Source organism: Crocuta crocuta, unplaced genomic scaffold, assembly GCF_008692635.1.
Source record: "Crocuta crocuta isolate KB4526 unplaced genomic scaffold, BGI_CrCroc_1.0 scaffold162, whole genome shotgun sequence".
NCBI classification, from domain to species: domain Eukaryota; kingdom Metazoa; phylum Chordata; class Mammalia; order Carnivora; family Hyaenidae; genus Crocuta; species Crocuta crocuta.
Window position 1 is genome coordinate 8,708,121 of NW_027529433.1, and position 18,674 is coordinate 8,726,794.

Genomic DNA, 18,674 nt, shown 5'->3' on the forward strand with positions numbered 1-18,674 from the left:
CCGCATACATTCTGTATTTTTTTCCAGTTTAAATCTCAAATGAATTGTGAATCACAAAAGTTAGGCTAAGTGAAAGCCAGCCCCCCTCAACCTGAATTCTATATGATTGCACTTGTGTAAAACTGTACCAAACACAAACCTATCTATGAACCTATAGTGGCAGAGAGTAGAGCAGTGGTTGTCCGAGTAGGTGGGATCTAACTAGGGTTTGCAGAAGGGCAGGAGGAGATTTTTGAGGGCAACACATACTCATTATCTTGCTTGCAGGGATGGTCTCATGGGTGTACACGTCAAAACACGCAAGACAGAACTTTTAAGATGTACAATTTATAGCATACCAATTATACGTCATTAAGTTTTTTAGAAAACTGCCTTGACCCCATATCCCTCCAGCCATTCCCAGTTTTTCTATTCCCCTTAATGGTAAAACTCCCTCAAAGAGCTGCCTAAACATATCACCTCATTCCTGATGACTGCCTTACAACTCCTTTCCCTTGCTTCATGTCAGTTAAACCAGCACCCTACTATTCTGAACTCACCAGCCATGCTTCTGCCACAGGATTTTTCCACCGTGTTCCCTAAATGTCACTAAGGGTCTCTCCATTTCCTTAAGGCCTTTGCTCAATTGCCACAGCAACGATGCCTCTCTTCACTTCTCTGTTTAAAACTGCCACCCACCTACTCACCCCCAACACATGTATCATTTCCCATCGATTTTTCTCTAGATCATTTACCACCATCAGACCCACAATATATTGTACTTCTTTACTGAACACCTACCTCTCCCAAGTAGAATAATAGTTCCAAGAAAACAGGGATTTTGTCTATTTTGCTCATTGCTATAACCTCAGTTGCCTGACTCTAATGTAATGTGTTTCAACAAGTTATCAGGATTACTGAATTAGTCTTTGTAACTATTTGGTTGTGAATAAAGGAAACCACTCAAACTCATCTAAACAAAAAGAATTTATTAGAAGGATTCCAAAGACTCTCAGGGACCCTTTAGGGAAGTCCTAAGCGACAGCCAGAAGGGAAAAAGAAACTGCTGGGAACTATGACGGCTTCTCTCTTCTCTAGCCTGCTCTGCTGAGGCAGCACAGCCTAGTCTGGCTTATTTGCTCCGGACTTAGGTTTCATTCCCCTTTCTCTCCGCAAACCAGCTTTCTCTGCTGATAATCCAAACAGCACCCTTTGAATCCCTCATGTTCTTAGATCAAGAATTTGATTACAAATCCTAATTACAACCCCCTGCTTACATAAGACTTGAGCCAGGCACACCAGTCCTAGTCTAGTTACTCTGATCAGGGGAAACAGGCATGTAGCCTATTTACCAACAAGTATCTTTTAGTGCCTGAGGGGAGCATTTTGTTTCTAGGAAAGACAATTGATAGTGACTTGTTAAAGTCAAGCATTTGAAAACTTGAAAGTTTTAGGTCTGACTTACAAATATTCTATCCAGAAAACTAGTACATTTTCATAATTGCTTTCAAGTGGGCCTTTAATTCATGTTTGAGAGTAGACTTAAGTGGAACAGACTAAATTTTAAATTTCTTTAAACCAACCCATTTACAATCCAAATTCAACAACTTAACAGCATTTATACACTTAAAAGATTTTCTTGAAAATTGCACTTCAAATGCTTGACCCAACAAGCAAAACTTTTGCAAGTACCTAACTCTTATAAACATAATAAATTAAATGTACAGTGACTTCCTAAATTTGCTGGAACGTGTCAAAATTTTTGCATGCTTAGTAACATGTTAAAGTACTTTTAAACTGAAATTCAGGAGTCTGAAAACATTTAGGCATTTTACAGTAGAATCCAAAGGCCAATGTTACATACCATAGTATGCCTAATATGCCAATTGTGTTTAAATACTTTAAATAACAAACACCAGCTTATCCCAATGAATGTAAAAACTTATCTTCATTGTATATTGCATCTTAGAACTGCAGCACTCAGTGAAGTCCTCTCAAAGGGAAGCAGCGGTTTTGTCCTCAGAGGGTAGGCCAGTTCACAGTACCAGGATGAGGAGGAACTCACGCTTGGGGGATTCAAGAGTGGGTGAACTACTATAGCTAATTCAGCATGAAATGAGAACAGACAGTGGATGGCTGTGAGGAGAACCGAATAAAGTAATTTAATGGAGGGGCACCTGGGTGGCTCAGTCAGTTAAGCATCCGACTCATGATTTCAGCTCCGGTCATGATCTCAGTGTCTGTGAGATCAAGCCCCACACCATGCTCTGTGCGGACAACGCAGAGCCTGCTTGGGATTCTCTCTCTTCCTCTCTCTCTGCCCCTCCCCTGCTGGTGTTCTCTCTCTCTCTCTCAAAATAAACAAACATTTAAAAACAAATAATGTATGGGAAAACCCTTGTCACATGTTACACTTGATGGCAGCTAGTTTTAGACAGAATTTCATCTTCTCATTTTGACTAGTACACAAACTAGCAGCATACTTACCAAGTATTTTTAAAAGCTTTTACATACATTTATTTAAATAAATTAATTCTTCAACATGAAGACAGTTTCTGACCTCATCCAATCTCATAATTAGTCAGGGAAGCAAACTCCTGGTTTCTCATAAGCCAGTGTGCTATATGATTGCATAAATCAATTCATAAAAGGGAAACTGACCCTATTTTTGACCACATGCCCTTACCAAAGCAAGAAATTTTTTTCTGCTTTAAAAAATAATCTGAATTCACAGAACTAAATTTTAAAAGGAGATTCCCATTACAGAATCTGCCTTTAACTAAGGGTCCTTCTAACCTAAGGCATGTTCCCTTACAGATAGTTAACACGTGAGGTGGAATAGGAATCAGGAGAAGGAGGGAGAGGCAGAGAGTGTGAAATGTGTGTGCCAGCATTCACTAGCCAGGGACTATCCATCAGGAATTGATACATCTCAGAAATACAAGAAGAAAATAAGAATATCTTTATAAAAAAATGTGACTTACATTGAACTTTCAAAAAAAATACAACTATTTTCTGAAGCAAGCTACTCTACCTTGGGTTCTAAAGCACAAGATGATTATGCAAATTGAGCGGACAAAAAAAATAAATACAAATCTGAGAAAATGGTTTTCAGAAGGGTAGGAAGCTACAAGATAAGCTCCCAACATATATAACAAGCTGAAAGGCTATTATTACAAGAAAAATGGCAAATTTTATCACTCCTTTGACCTGAGGCAAGCTGGAAACTGAGTAGAAAACTACATATCGAGAAGGAAGAAAACGTGGTCCAAGAAGATCTGTGGACCCTCTTCTGATAAGGATGGTCACAATTCAAGGAATAAAAAGAGTATGTGGAATGGAGAATACAATCGTTAGGTAGCAGAGCTGCCTCCTCACACTCTCTGCATACATACCGAACTAGCTCAGAGTCAAAACTGTCCTGAGCTGGCCACTGATGTGTCCCAACTGGAGCAGAGGCAGTCCTGTTACCAGTGGAGGCAGAACGTGGAACCTATGATAAATGAGAATGATGTCAAGGAGAGGGAGCCAAGCCTGAAAATCCCAAGGGCACTGATGAGAGTGGAGAGAGAATTTATTTGTTGCTGCCATTAGTTGTTGTCATTGTTGTTTTCCCAGGGCAGAAGTACAATATAAAGCACTGTTCCTTTAGCAGGATTTCACTTGAAGCCCATTCCAGAGTCTGAATGCCTGCCCAGATGTTCATACACAACTTTGCTATATTAAAATTAGTATCAATTTGTCCAAGGTGGACAATATACTATGACCGAGATAACGGAGATCTTCCAGCAGAAGATGCCATGGAATAATTCAAAGTATTACATGGAAAACCATGTCTTAAAATAGGTACTTATTTTCCAATTATAGTTCCAGTCTCTTCCAGAAGACTCCTTCTGTGAACAGTTTTGGGGTTCTTTTTAATGTATCAAAGAGATTCTCTTGCTTATAGTTAAGAGAATCAAATTGTTTTCAGGGTAGGAGCGCTCACGGGTCTCTTGAAGCAGACACTATGACTCCATCTTCTTGTTCTCTAGAAATCCATCAGATGCATGCTGCAACACAGAAGTGCTTTCTTTCCTGGTCATAGTAGCAAAGAGCATATCCATCATCCCCAAGGTTTCTAGCAGTTCTCTTTGGTAATCAATCTCTTTTTCTACAAGTCCTTGAAGTAATAAAAACTTTTTGTCAACTACAGGTGACTGACCAATCACAGGAAGATATATATCTGGAAAGAGAGATAAAATACATCATTGATAAGTATCTCTCTAAAGAATAAATGAATAGCCAATATTTAGAAAAAGTATAAAAATATTAACTACGAAAGTACTGAGAAGTCTATACTTCTTTTATAATGATTTACAGAAAACAAACAATCCAACTGAATAAATGTACTCAAGAAGAAATAATTACAGAAAGTACAGTGTAGAGGTTCTTTCATTTTCCCATTAAAAAAATAGTCATAATCATTGTAGATGTCTAAGATGAAGTTATTTAATCATAATTACTCTCTGCAATTCAGAGTCAAACTACTGTAAACATTTTCCTTCCTTTAAAATACATTGATTTACAATTGTTGTTTGTTTTCTTCATGACAATCTCTACTGGAGAACTGATAAAAACAAGAGGGGCACCTAGGTGGCTCAGTTGGTTGAGGATCCAACTTCGGCTCAAGTCATGGTCTCACAGTTCATGGGTTTGAGCCCCACTTCAGGCTCTGTGCTGACAGTTCAGAGCCTGGAGCCTGCTTCAGATTCTGTGTTTCCCTCTCTCTCTGCCCCTCCACCACTCACATACTGTTTCTCTCTCTCTCTCTCAAAAATGAATAAACATTAGGGGCGCCTGGGTGGCTCAGTCGGTTAAGCGTCCAACTTCAGCTCAGGTCATGATTTCACAGTTCGTGGGTTCAAGCCATGCGTTGGGCTCTGTACTGACAGCTCAGAGCCTAGAGCCTGCTTTGGGTTCTGTGTCTCCTTCTCTCTCTACCCCTCCCCTGCTCGCACTGTGTCTTTCTCTTTCAAAGATAAGTAAACATTACTTATAGCACTATATGCTAACTAACTTGTATGTAAATTTTTTTTAAAAATGAATAAACATTAAAGAAAATTTTTTAAAAAGATAATGTAATCTATTTGATTTCATTATCTGACACCTCTATTGTTGCAAGCATGCTAGGATTTTTCAAGTTTTAACAACTACTTACCAATAATTATTTCAGCAGCATTGATCAAAACAGGGGCAAATCTTGGCTGAGAAAGATTCCTACAAAGCAAAAATTGTTTACTGAAATATGCAAACTTTACCAAAAAAATCCTTAAAACAGATTTACTGAATTGATCCATCAGTTTTTTTCAAAGGTCAATCTCAAAGCAAATGTCTCTCATTTGAGATAAAGAAGGATTTCAGATGCAAAATATAGCTTCAAAAACATAAAACATACCGTATCAAAAAATTAAGAACACGACTGATTTCCTTTTCATCCCGACCTGCAAGGGCATTTGCAAGGACTCCTCTTCGATTTAGCTCCTTTATGATGGAAACTGTAATCTCAGGTGTCTTTATTGTACAACTGGGCTGGAAAATTTTTCAGAGTCAACATAAGCAGATTAGACAGCAAGGGCAAAATATCATAGTCTTGGAACTTACTAACAGTTACCAAATTTAAATAGGTTTTTTATCATTACAATTTTGAGTCATGGTAATGCACAAGGCAAATAATAAAATGATTCTTTTACAAATATGCTCCTTATGGGTTCATCAAATATAACTAATGTACCATTCTGGTGGGGGACGGTGATAATAGGAGAGGCTACGTACGTGTGGGGGCAGGGAATATATGGGAAATCTCTGTTCCTTTCCCTCAATTTTGCTGTGAACCTAAAAATGTTCTAAAAAACTAAAGTTTTACTAAAAATAAAATGTAAAACACACATGTATACACAACATACGTATTGTGTACATGTATACATGCTCCTCACTCACCTCAAGGACTCTGTCAAGTGCCTTAGAGACCCGGAAATTTTTCAGATCCCTGTCATATAATTCTAGGTGTTTCTTTGATGGCCTGTTGATCAAAATGTCATCCTGCATTACAAAGAAAATTTATAAAGAAAAATCAGTTTCTGCACAGAGTTGCATTGAAATGAAGTTTTTTCATAGTGGTATTTTTTTACACCAGCATGACCCTGAACTATCTAATAAATACTGAGCATAAGCCAGGAATGCAGACTAACTGAAAATGGAATACTTTGCCACATCAATGTGTTCTTAACTCTCCTACGATTTAACTTAAAATATATACACAATACCTCACTCTGGGCAAACATTACTCATTTCAATTCTTTTTACATGGCAGGCTGTGTGACTTAGTAGAAAGAGAAAACAGGAATGTGAGAAACAGATCTAGCCCCAACAACTCTGGTTATCAGTAATGAAATGCTGGATTGACTGTAACTTCTTTGTATCTCCATCTTCTCTGATCCAAATGGGGACATAACTGGCTCTACTACTGTTCAGGGTTGTTTAGGAGATCAAATCAGGTAGTGTATGAAAGACACTGTTCTTGACTATGGTAAAATACTGTAACATTCTTATGATTCTGGATATTAAAGAAGTCCTTATTCCCCACTACTTATTAATAATGTCCCCAATCTAACAATCTGGAGAGAAAGCTAATTTAGAGAAGAGCAAAATAAAGCTAAATGCCATGTGAACTACACATTCCAGTAATGTGCAGGGATGGAGTTGACTGCTCTAACAAACTATACCTTCTAAAAAAATGTAAGAAATATACAAATACCCGTTGCTTCATGTAATTTTTTCCTTTAATAAAAGTTCGATATGCAGGCCTTCTTCTCCTGGGAAGAGAATCCTTCTTTGCTTCAGATTTCCGATGTTTAACACTTAGTATTCCGTTGGTCATTCCTACAACTATTGTCTCATCTTCATGCTAAAAGCAATTAGAAATAGAAGTTAGTCTATTCCTAACCCATCATTTATCTTACTTTCTCTTCAAAACACCATTTATAAGTGTTTTCCGCTTATCCATACTTTCACAAGAGTTCTATTTGGATAGAATTACTCTGCCTAACTATGCAAAAAGATAGAACAAATCACTTTTTCTTCCAGGATACGATTTTACTGACAGTACATGTTATGTCCAGTGTAAATTATCACTGGCACTTTGTATAACAATAAAGAGTCAATGACATCTTGGGGAACTTTTAAAATAATTTTTTTCCTACATCCTCTTACTAGAAAAAGCATTGTGCGATGGCATGACTTTCCACAATCTTGCCAAGAAAACATTTTGTGATAAGCTTGTCCTCTCCTAATTAATTCAGATTTCTATATGATGTATTCAAATACCCACTTCTTCCATGGCTCATGAAACTTGACAGCGGACATTCCAGAAAGAGCAGTCAACAATGACAAGGAGGTTCACTTTGTTATCCCCTTTCATTTTTTTCCCCCTCAGAGAGCCAATGTGACTTTAAACCCTAAGTTAAACGTGTTGAAAAGAGATTCATCAATTTCCCAGATCCTGTCTTTAGTGTTAACAATGCCTACAGCTGTACTTGGTTTAAAGCTATATGGCGAGCAAGACCTAAAACTCAATTCATACTAAATTATTGGGACAAGTCATATAATATAATAGCAACTGCCTTAACTATTTCATGTGGCAAGAAGAAAATTAGATTTACTCAAATACAAAGTACATTCCATTTCAGTTTCACTGAAGAGACAAAGTTAGTGAAAGCTTTAAAAAGGGCTGAAAGTACTTACTGAAAGTGCAAGACTCAAAATTGAAGCTGCATAATCAAAACTGTGGACCACTTTATAGGAAGTCGTGCTATATATTTTCACCTTCCTAATAAAAAGGAAAGGTTTGTCATAAATCACCTTGGAAATGAGTATAAAATGCAAATTTTCTATTTTTTAGAAATTCAATATACAAATATTAAATTTTACACATCAATGAAGGAAAATAACGATCCATAATACTAACTGCAAACTAATTCATCACTGAATCTCTTAACAAGGAGCTGTGTACTAGCACTAGCAATGTCTGCATAAAGACCTGAGTAGCCACCAGAAGGAGAGACCAGGAACCAAGGTCGCCTGAAGATGAAACCTGAGAGTAAAGAAGAAGTATTAAGCCCACTGGAAGTCAAAAAGCAGGGTTTCTCAGGGTTAGCAGGATTTACACTACGGGCCAGGTGAGGCGTTGCTGTGGGGGCTGCTCTGTGCACTGCACATGCACAGCAGCATCCTGGACCACACCCACTGCAGGCCAAGCTCTCCACTCCCAACTGGTGCCAGCAAGCACAAGGGTCTCCAGCTGCTACTGTACATCCTCTGGGAGACACTGTCACTGTGGGCTCAGAACTACTGTGAACAGAGCCAACGCACACTTGATTTCTGAGGGACACATCAAAACGTGAGTCCCTGGGGCACCTGGGTGGCTCAAGTGGTTAAGCGTCCCCCACCTAAGCTCAGGTAATTATCTCACAGTCCATGAGTTTTAGCCCCACATCGGGCTCTGCTTCCCGTTCTGCGTCTCCCTCTCTCTCTGCCCCTCCCCCACTTGCACGCGCACACACGCGCTCTCTTTCTCTCTCTCAAAACTAAACAAACATTAAAAATAATTTTTAACTCAAGTCCCAAATTACCTAGTAACGTCATTTCAGAGAATCTGCTGGGTGTTTACATAATAAATTCCTTTGTGTTAAAGATGTTTCCTAGTTTTAAAATATGTATACTTTTTCATAAACTTACTGAAAAACCAAGACTTTCCATAATAGTTAAAATAGGAAATATGGAAACAAAACGGCCAAAATCAAATGAATATAAGTCACTACGAGAACTGTGCCACAGTTCTAGCCACATGCTACTGAGCACCTGAAGGGTGGTTATCAAAATGAAGAACCAAATTTTCTATTTTACTTGATTTTAATTAACTTGAATTTTACTTTTAAAACTGAGGCAGTATTAGAATATTTTTCTGTTAAACGAAACTGTATTTCACTTTAATCACTATAAATTATTACCATATCATAGGGCACATATTGGATGCTTAATTTGTCTCCAGTCTCTCGATAATTTTTACACTGATTACATGTTGAAATAATACTTTAGATACACTGAACTAAATGAAATATATTTTTTTTAAGTTTTTTTTAATGTTTTATTTATTTCTGAGAGAGAGAGAGTGTGAGCGGGGAGGGTCAAAGAGAGAGGGAGACACAGAATCTGAAACAGGCTCCAGGCTCTGAACTGGCTGTCAGCACAGAGCCCGATGTGGGGCTTGAACCCACGAACTGTGAGATCATGACCTGAGCCGAAGTTGGGCACTTAACCGACTAAGCCACCCAGGCGCCCCAGAAATGAAATATATTCTTAATTTTACCTAGTTCTTTTTGCCTTTTTGTGGCTACTAAAATATTTAAAATTACATATGTAACCCCCATCTTATGTGTTGGCCAGCACTGTTCTAGACCATTAACTAATGGAATACTAATACCTATATAAAAAAGGAGTATTTGAATCACATTGAAGTATAGAAATCTTCATGTGCAGTTTCAACTTTTGAAGAATATAAACTAAAATATATACATATACTCATAATAAATATTTTAAAATATACTAACATATAATAAGGATTTTTTTAAAGAAACCACAGAATAATGGACTTTTTTAATAGACTAATGTTCAAATGGTTCAATAAAATTCCTTAAGTATGCAAGTTAAAGCACTAAATTATGTCAAGTGAGAAAATAAGTTTATTGTTCTATAAATAAAAGGTCAAAACTATTTTCAACTCAATAGATTTTTTTCATAGAAATCATCTGACAGAACATTTATTTCATCACAAATAATGCAGAAATACCTCATTTCCTCAGGCAGTAAATACGTGTACAATAGCAATAATAAGGAAAGAAAATTAAAATGCTAACCTATCCAGTGACCCCGAGAGTAACCTCTGTCCAGAGCTGCTCAGATACAAACATGTCACAGTTTTATGATGATTTTTCAAAGACACTAGCAACTGTCCTCCTTTCAGAATGTCCCAGATTTTAACATAACGACCTCCTAGAGAGAGAAAGAATCATTAGTTTGAAATTCTGCCTATACATTCAATATTTAAAAGATCTGAAAAGCACTCTTTCCTGGACACTGCATGGCCTGGAGGTGAGGTGAGGGGCTCTGCCAAACCGCCTGGTCTCCACACTGGCTCTGTCACTCACCGAGCTTGTAACTCAGTGGTTACAATGAGGTTCCTACCACACAGGACAACGGTTCCTACCACAAAGAACTGTTACAATGATTAAATTATTGCATATTTGTAAAGTTCACAGAACCACCCGCAAAATAAAAAGTATAACCAAAAAGCATTTTAAGAAAATTGTAATAAAATCGTTTTGCAAAAGAAACTGTGTCACTATGGAAATAATATACTTTTATTTCCTCAAAAGTCTGTGAATCTCAACAAAACTGAAAAATTTCCCTATAACTTCTACTCTAAGAGTTAGAAGGGTCCTTAAAGGCAATTTAATCCAACAGTTTAAAAAGAATTCTTTTTGGGGTGTCTGGGTGGCTCAGTCGGCTAGACGTCTGACTTTGGCTCAGGTCATGATCTCATGGTTCATGCTGACAGCTCAGAGCCTGGAGCCCACTTCAGATTCTGTGTCTCCCTCTCTCTCTGCCCCTCCCTAACTCTCACTCTCTCTCTGTCTCTCAAAAATAAATAAATGTAAAAAAAAATTAAAATTAAAAAATAATAAATAATAAAAAGAATTCTTTTACTACGGCAAATTTTATTCCAATGAAAAATTAAACAAAAATCTAGAAGGTAAAACTGAAGAACAAGTTGGAGAGGGGGGAGCAAAGGTCTTCTGTATCCTGACTGGGAAACTGGGCCTGTAAGCCAATTCATAGTCCCCGTCTCACCATGTGTGGCAGCTCATGAGAGAGCACAGTTTAAAGAATGGATCCCATCCAAACTCCATTTCAAAATCTACAGGAGTTAAGAGATTGCCCAAGTTCATACAATTAGCTGGTGACACAGTGGAGATTCGCATACAGGTGTCCATTCTCGCTTGAACTTATTTCCATTTCTCAAAATAACACCAAGACAAATGGATACATCTGACAATGTTATCAATTTATTTTGAAATTACATAGGTACTGGAGAAGTAGTACAAAACAGGGTAATTTCTATTTGGGTTTTAGAATTAAGACAAAAATTCTATACACAAAGCCATATACGTGCTATAAATTATACACACTACCTTTGTTGTAATGTCAACACATTAACTTTGACTTGATAAAGTAAAGAAGCTAATTTATTTCTTCCATTCTAATTTTGAAAATGCTCTAGGAGGGGCGCCTGGGTGGCTCAGTCAGTTAAGCGTCTGACTTCAGCTCAGGTCATGATCTCACGGTTCGTGGGTTCGAGCCCCGTGTCGGGCTCTGTGCTGACAGCTCAGAGCCTGGAGCCTGTTTCAGATTCTATGTCTCCCTCTCTCTCTGACCCTCCCCTGCTCATGCTGTCTCTCTCTCTCTCTCTCAGAAATAAATAAAACATTTTAAAAAATTTTTAAAAGAAAAAAAAAGCTCTAGGATCAACATCACAAAAAAATACCTGTTTCAGCTTGATGAAAAACGTATCAAAACCCCTTCTGACTCCACATTATATCCTCCTCCAGAACTACTGGCTACTTGCTGCATAAAGTCACTTCAATCAAAAGAGACATAAAAAGAGACAAGCCTGATCCTAGAATTGAAAGAACTGTGTTTTCGAAAGCTGCCAAAGATCTCTTAGGTAGGAATAACAGGCATACAACCTGGATTTCTCTCGTATATACACAACGCAGGCTCTCAAGTTCTGGGATTTCAGATCTGCCACTCTATCTTGAACAAATTAGTTTAAAAACTTTTATCTATTTCCTTAGTTGCAAAATAGGGAGAAAACTAACTCACTTCTAGGCTCGATGGTATGCATATAATAGCACAGTATCTGGCTCACATTAGGTAATCAATAAATAATAATAAGTGCTCGCCTGTCCTATTTATCCACTGAACAAAACCTAGGTATGTAATTCTAGAGCACAATGTTAAATTATAAAAAGTAACTGATAAAAAAAAAAGTAACTGATAAAGACATGACTGATTCAAGACCCACAATATCAGTAAAAGCAATTTTTAAGGTACCTGCTGATACCAGAAGACCTCCAGAGGGAAAAAGCAGGACACTCTCCACTGGCTGCCCATGCTCAACAGAGATCACGCTCTTGTTTGTTCGTGCATCAAACATCTTCAGGGTATGATCATATGACCCTAAAATGCCAGTTTTTGTATTATGTGAGTTTCATTACCCAAAACAACAAAAATATATGTGTATGTATTCAAACAAATTTGAAAAGGAGAAAGGGCTGAGACAATATTTAAAGACACACACATATGTTCAAGATGAGACCGCACCTACATACTCTCTGGTACCAATGATTATTTCTGAAAAAGCATTATGCTGCCCCATTCCATATCATACAGGATCTTAAACTATTGCTATCTTCAAATTACTGCCGCTACTCAATCATCTGGGAACCCCTGCACAGACACCCGCCAAGACTGGACTGCATTATCTTCGTTTCTTGGCTGCTTGGAGGCTCTGTGAAAACCAGAGTACTAAACCATAGTTCCGACACTCAGGTTTTCAGGGAAGCCTTATGTTTCCAAACACACTTGGAAGACATTAGGAACAATCATCAAAAGATGAAAAAGAGAAGAAATGGATAAACAGAAATATATTCCTTTATAAAAAATTTTAAATTGCTCTTCCAAAAGAGTGCCAAAGCAGTATCAAATTATGTCACAATAAAATTATCAACTTCAGGAGGGAAAAAGGGTTCACCAACCTGTCACAAAGAGGTCTGGGTTCAGTTTGCTAGCACATCCACACCTCACGTAATCAGAATGCTCTCTGAATGTCAGAATCTCTTTGGAGTTTGGAATATCCCACAACCTAACCGTATAATCATCAGCCCCAGACACCACATGGTATTTGTCAGCTGTAAAATCAACCGTATGAACTGCTCTAAAAAAAAAAAAAATCAAGGGTCAATATATTAAAAAGCAAGAAAAAACTAACATAAAACAGAAAACTCTGCTTTTTCCCCAGATAACAAAAAAGCAGCTCAGTTTCAGGGAGTAATTGTAGCGGGAAATCATGAGAGAAAAATCTTTAAAATAGATGTCTGTCCCTAAGCCAATTTAAAAATTTAAACACCCCATACACTATGAAGTTAATAATATTCAACAAAAGCCTTAAAATTTATTTTCTAAGTGTTAACAATTCTACAAAATTGCTCAACAAAAGAAAATGTTCTAAATGTTGGAGCAAAGGTATTTTTAATTTAAAAACTTTCTAAATGGGGGGCGGCAGGCGCCTGGGTGGCTCAGTTGGTTGAGCAATGACAGCATCAGAACCTGCTTGGGATTCTCTCTCTCTGTCTCTCTCTGCCCTTCCCCTGATCACTCACACCCACTCTCTCTCAAAATAAATGGATAAACACTTAAATTTTCCAGGGGCACCTGGGTGGTTCAGTCATGTAAGCTTCCGACTACTGATTTCAACTCAGATCGTGATCTTAGTTTGTGGGATCGAGCCCTGGGTCAGGATCTATGCTGACAGCACAGAGCCTGCTTGGGATTCTCTCTCTCTCTCTCTCTCTCTCTCTCAAAATAAATAAATAAACTTCAATTTTAATGTTTCACTGATGAGAAAAGACCTTCCTGATAATACATTATAAAAAACACTTGAGATTTTTAAATCAGTAGCAAATTTCAGAAGTGAAATTGGTAATCCTGGTATAAAGTTATAATACAAAATTGCCCTGACCATTTATCAAGGAGCAAAATATTAAAATCAAGAAGAAGAAAATCAACCTTCCACCTTGACTTCAAAATGAGAACCTCTAGTATAGTTCAGCCTATAGTGTTCTCATTCATAGCTGGGAGGTGTCTTTAGATCAGTGGTTTGTCACCTTGACTGGTCAGAACTCACTGAGAAATTAAATGAAAGCTACAGGAAATCTTCCCAGATAAACGTACATTTCTTAAAATGTCACATACAATTCTACAGAATTCAGGAGCCCCATCAAACAGGACTGCAGGACTGGACCAGATTATGCCCTCTGTCTTAGAACAACCAGGAAATAAAGTATATATGGGTACATAATCTTCACAGAACTGCTCTGTGTTTTCATTCAAAGCCCAAAAAACAAAACAAAAAAGCGTACAACATAACAACAAAGAACACATAAAAACCAACAGTCTGTAACAGATGATGACAGATGTTAACTAGACTTATGATTATTCTGCAACATACACAAATACTGAACATACACCTGTAGCTAACATGTTTTGTTAATTATACCTCAGTTTAAAAAAATTTTTAAATTTTTAAACACTGGCTCTTACTTAGTATGGCCTTCGAACTGCCTGAGGGGAGCTCTCCCAGTTATATCAAAAAGCTGAACTCCACCATCTTCACTGCCCGCCACAAGCAGTCTACCATCCTGACGAAAAGTAGCACAGTATGCTGTGTCTTTAAATCGGGAAAAGGTTTTTATAGGTTCTTGAGAATATCGGCCATAAATGTGAATCTACAAAAAGATAAAAACATAGTACTTAACCAGATGTCTCTAGATCAGTAGTAAATAAAAAAGACACAAAAGAAAGAAAAATTTAATATTATATTTACCCTTGAGGAAGCTGTGACAGCATAATTATATGGAGGCTGTGGAGAAAAGTCTACTTTTGACACTGCACCAAACTCCTTGATCTGAACAGGGGTCTTCATAAAAAATAATACAAAGTATTAACAGAGTTACAACTGGTAAGACTGTGTAAGCATTACATAATTTCTTACAGATGGTTTCTCTTTGTTCTTAGTAACGTTTTACTAGGTTGTATCTGATACAAAAGTATGAAAAAAGCAAAACAGGTCCAAATGCCATCATCCAGACTGTCATGGCTGTCATGAAGGTAAATAACTACGTGGTTGGAAAACCATACCCCACTCTTTGTCTTCAACTGTGGAGTTTTCCGTAATCATTGCTAGGGACACAAAGTTATGCCTAGGCCAGCCTATAATTAGCCATGTATTCTGTAACTGACACAACGATCACACCATGCAGGCTGCTCTGTACCTTGCTTCTTTTCACTTAATAACATATCTCAGCCAATTTTTCATATGATCAATAGATTTGCCATCCATCATAGGGTACATCATAATTTACTTTATCAGTCCACTACTATGCGACACAGGTTTTTCCAAAATTTCTAGTATTACAAATAATACTTTAATCAACACTGATATACATATATCTCAGTAAATTTAGGGGAGTGTAATCTTTGAGTACATTTCAAATTGTGGACCTTACATGACCAAAAGGCATTTTTATCATGATGGATAAGGCCAAACTGCCCTCCAGAACATCTGCACCAACTTTCTTCTCTCAAGCAGCAGTGATCAAAATTTTTCATTTGTGCCAATTATAATAGAATAAAAATAGTATCCAAATTATTGTTGTAATTGACATTTCTTTAATTATGAGTTAAGCTGCAGCTCTTTTATGTATTTATTGGCCATTTAAATTTCTTGTTCCGTAAACCTCCCAAACCCAAATTTTTTCCATTTTTCTATTTAGTTGTTCATCTTTTTTTTTTAAGTTATTATAAATAGTCCAGAAGAACTAATTCTGCATCACTTTTTCCTTATTTTAAAAAGGCAAAAAAAAAAAAATCTTCTTGCATGAGATTCAAATTCTAAGATTTAATTCATTTGGCATTCATTAATCATCTACTCTGTGCTAGGTACTTGCATGATTAAAATGATTAAGCCGTATGGACTTTTATAAAGAATTCTAATAAAAAACATCACACACCAAATTTTGCTCTCAAACTGTAAACTTGTGATAGATTCCTTTTGGTTATTAGTTCTCTGTTAGAGTACCCAAGTATAACCTATGTGGGAGAAATGAGCATAAACACAAGCCCCCTCATTACCACCTACACTTACCTTATAGTTGTTCCAGTATAGTGTGTCTTGGGTGATTTTTTCACCAAGTACAGGATATGTCTGAATAGCCACAGGCTTATAACCAGCCATAATTTCATATAATTGGACTGCTGTTATCCAGGAATATATAGTTTAAAATTGATGTTAGAAATAATTACAGTGACTCTGCTCTATGTCTGAAAAAGAAAATATTTTATATACACGTTATTCTTTTTTTTTTATTTTTTTTTAATGTTTTATTTATTTCTAGGAGAGAGAGAGAGAGACAGCGTGAGCAGGGGAGGGTCAGAGAGAGAGGGAGTCACAGACTGAAACAGGCTCCAGGCTCTGAGCTGGCAGTCAGCACAGAGCCCGACGCGGGGCTCGAACCCACGAACCACGAGATCATGATCTAAGCGAAAGTCGGACGCTTAACCGACTAAGCCACCCAGGCGCCCCGTATATACACATTATTCATAAACCTGTATAATTTACACACTGTGTAATTTCAAAGGGCTGTGTGGTGGCTTATAGATTAGTGACCAATAAACCATTAGACCGTAACACAGAAGAGACCATCTAAAGGAAGCAGGTGGAATACAGATAGGGCTACCAAAGTGCACCCTCTACTCAGCTATACACAGAGGCTGTACACAAATACTGTCGCATCTAACTAACCAATTTACAACACGTGGAAATCAATCTGGCTCAACCATCCATCATCCAGTAGTCAAAGCGGAAGTACATTGGATTGAACTGTTTAGTTCCTAACAACAGAAAACATGAAGGTGAAACTACAAATACAAAAGTTTCCTGAAACCAAATTTAAGATAACATTTAATCTATAGGAACACAGTCTAGGATCTTGACTTCCTGAAAGCCTTAGAAACACCAAGAGGGAAAACTTCACTTTGCGTATTTCTGTCACTAATCATGGTAAAATTGCATTTGTAATGATCTCTTTTTCCCACTAAACTGAACATTTTGTACCTGGAAGACTTTTTCTAAGTGCTCAAAGAAAACCTGTGGAGGGAAATAAAGGAAGCACTGTGCTGGATTGTATGGGAAAACACAAAACTGAAATCACAAGTGGTGTCTGTAATATGAACATTGCTACACAGGAAGAGTCAACAAACTTTCTCTGTAAGGAGCCAGATGATAAGTATCTTAAGCTTTGCTTCCCAACAGACAAAATGGAGACTATCATGCTGTTGCAAGAAAGTAACCAAGGGGGAAAAAAAATCCCAATTTTTTACTAACAACCCCCTCCAGAAAATTATGAGTACAATTTTATGTTTATAAATTAAAAGAATGAGATTTATGGAAGCAGGGAATAACATTTTACCCACTTTGGGTTCAATGTGTCTCCTATCATCAAAGAGACTGCAAACAGTTACCTGTAAAACAATTCTAGGCTCACTGGCTGGCAAAAAGGAACCATCACCCCTCCAGGTCTAGCCTGAGGGCTCCTTCCGTTACTAGTATACAAGCAAAACCATCCCTTACTAGAATAGGGGCAAAGGAGTACATAACCCTGCCTTGAAAGAAACGGCGTAAAGCTTTAAAAGTTTACAAGTGAAGGGGCATCTGGGTGGCCCTAGCGGTTTGAGCGTCTGACTTCAGCTCAGGTCATGATCTCATGGTTCGTGAGTTCAAGCCTCACATTGGACTCTGTGCTGACAGCTCAGAGCCTGGAGCCTGCTTCGGAGTCTGTCTCTCCCTCTCTCTCTGCCCGTCACCTGTTCATGCTTTGTCTCTGTCTCTCAAAAATGAGTAAATGTTTAAAAAAAACTTTTTTTAAAAAAAGTTTACAAGTGGGGAGTAAGGAATAGTAGCGGTGGTTTGCCAGATTAAAGTGAGATACAGCACTGGAGGAGACGGAGGGGGGAACACGACACAATACAAAGGCATGCAGGCAAAATGTGAAGTGAAAATGAATACGAAGAAAATGATCAGGAAGACGTCTGAGCCTGAGAAACTCGAACTAAATGAATAACAAGTACTATACCACAATACAACGCAGTATAAAGATATGCCATAAATAACGTACGGAGTACTAAGAGCTCTAAAACGATTTTTAATTCTAACCGGGAGGCTCCCAGAAAGATTCACAATGTGCATTTCAGCTCGGCCTTGACGTATAACATTAAAACAGGCGGACCTCTTAAGCTGGGCACGGGGCGAGGGCAGCATTCGAAACCGAGGGAAAAGCATGAGCAAAAGCAGAGATGGAAATCTGCCCGCTGCCTCAGAGGGATGAGGGTTAACAACGGTGCACAGGGGAGAATGCGATCGCAGAGGAGGCAAATCCGGGTCGAAGCTAAGCCACGGGGATCCCGAGAGGCTGGTTAAGGAGTTTTAGCCGGTCTGCGAAGACTGGGAAGCCCCAGAGGAGCATGCGAGATACCAAAAAAAAGGCCCAACGTGAGTCCGGACTGCGCCCACCAGGAGCCGCCTTCACCTACCTCTAACAGGCCCAGCGGGTCCGCCGGGACACTTTGTGTCCAAGGAGAATTTCTCGGATTCCGCCAGCTCCTGCCCGGACTACGGAGGCTCACTTGCGGAAGATCACGCGGACCCTACAGGGAGCTGCCGAGACACAGCGAGGGCAGAACTACCTGGCCGGTCGCACTAA

The 18,674-nt window shown here is 38.1% G+C and overlaps 1 protein-coding gene across 2 annotated transcripts; it reads right to left on the reverse strand.

The window, feature by feature from the left end:
- Nucleotides 1–948: 948 nt before the first annotated feature.
- UTP15 (UTP15 small subunit processome component) lies at nucleotides 949–18,652 on the reverse strand. Of its 2 annotated transcripts, XM_077759950.1 has the most exons (14): nucleotides 18,505–18,652; nucleotides 16,061–16,236; nucleotides 14,741–14,833; nucleotides 14,458–14,642; nucleotides 12,894–13,072; nucleotides 12,190–12,315; nucleotides 9,933–10,068; nucleotides 7,762–7,846; nucleotides 6,776–6,925; nucleotides 5,959–6,060; nucleotides 5,417–5,550; nucleotides 5,180–5,238; nucleotides 3,968–4,204; nucleotides 949–3,472 (listed from the first exon to the last, which is right to left on the reverse strand). In XM_077759950.1, the coding sequence occupies exons 2-13, from the start codon at nucleotides 16,148–16,150 to the stop codon at nucleotides 3,987–3,989; spliced, it is 1,557 nt and encodes a 518-aa protein (XP_077616076.1). In that variant the 5' UTR covers nucleotides 16,151–16,236; nucleotides 18,505–18,652; the 3' UTR covers nucleotides 949–3,472; nucleotides 3,968–3,986. The 2 variants fall into 2 exon arrangements, with proteins under 2 accessions (XP_077616076.1, XP_077616075.1); XM_077759949.1 differs by having other exon boundaries at nucleotides 949–4,204.
- Nucleotides 18,653–18,674: the final 22 nt, after the last annotated feature.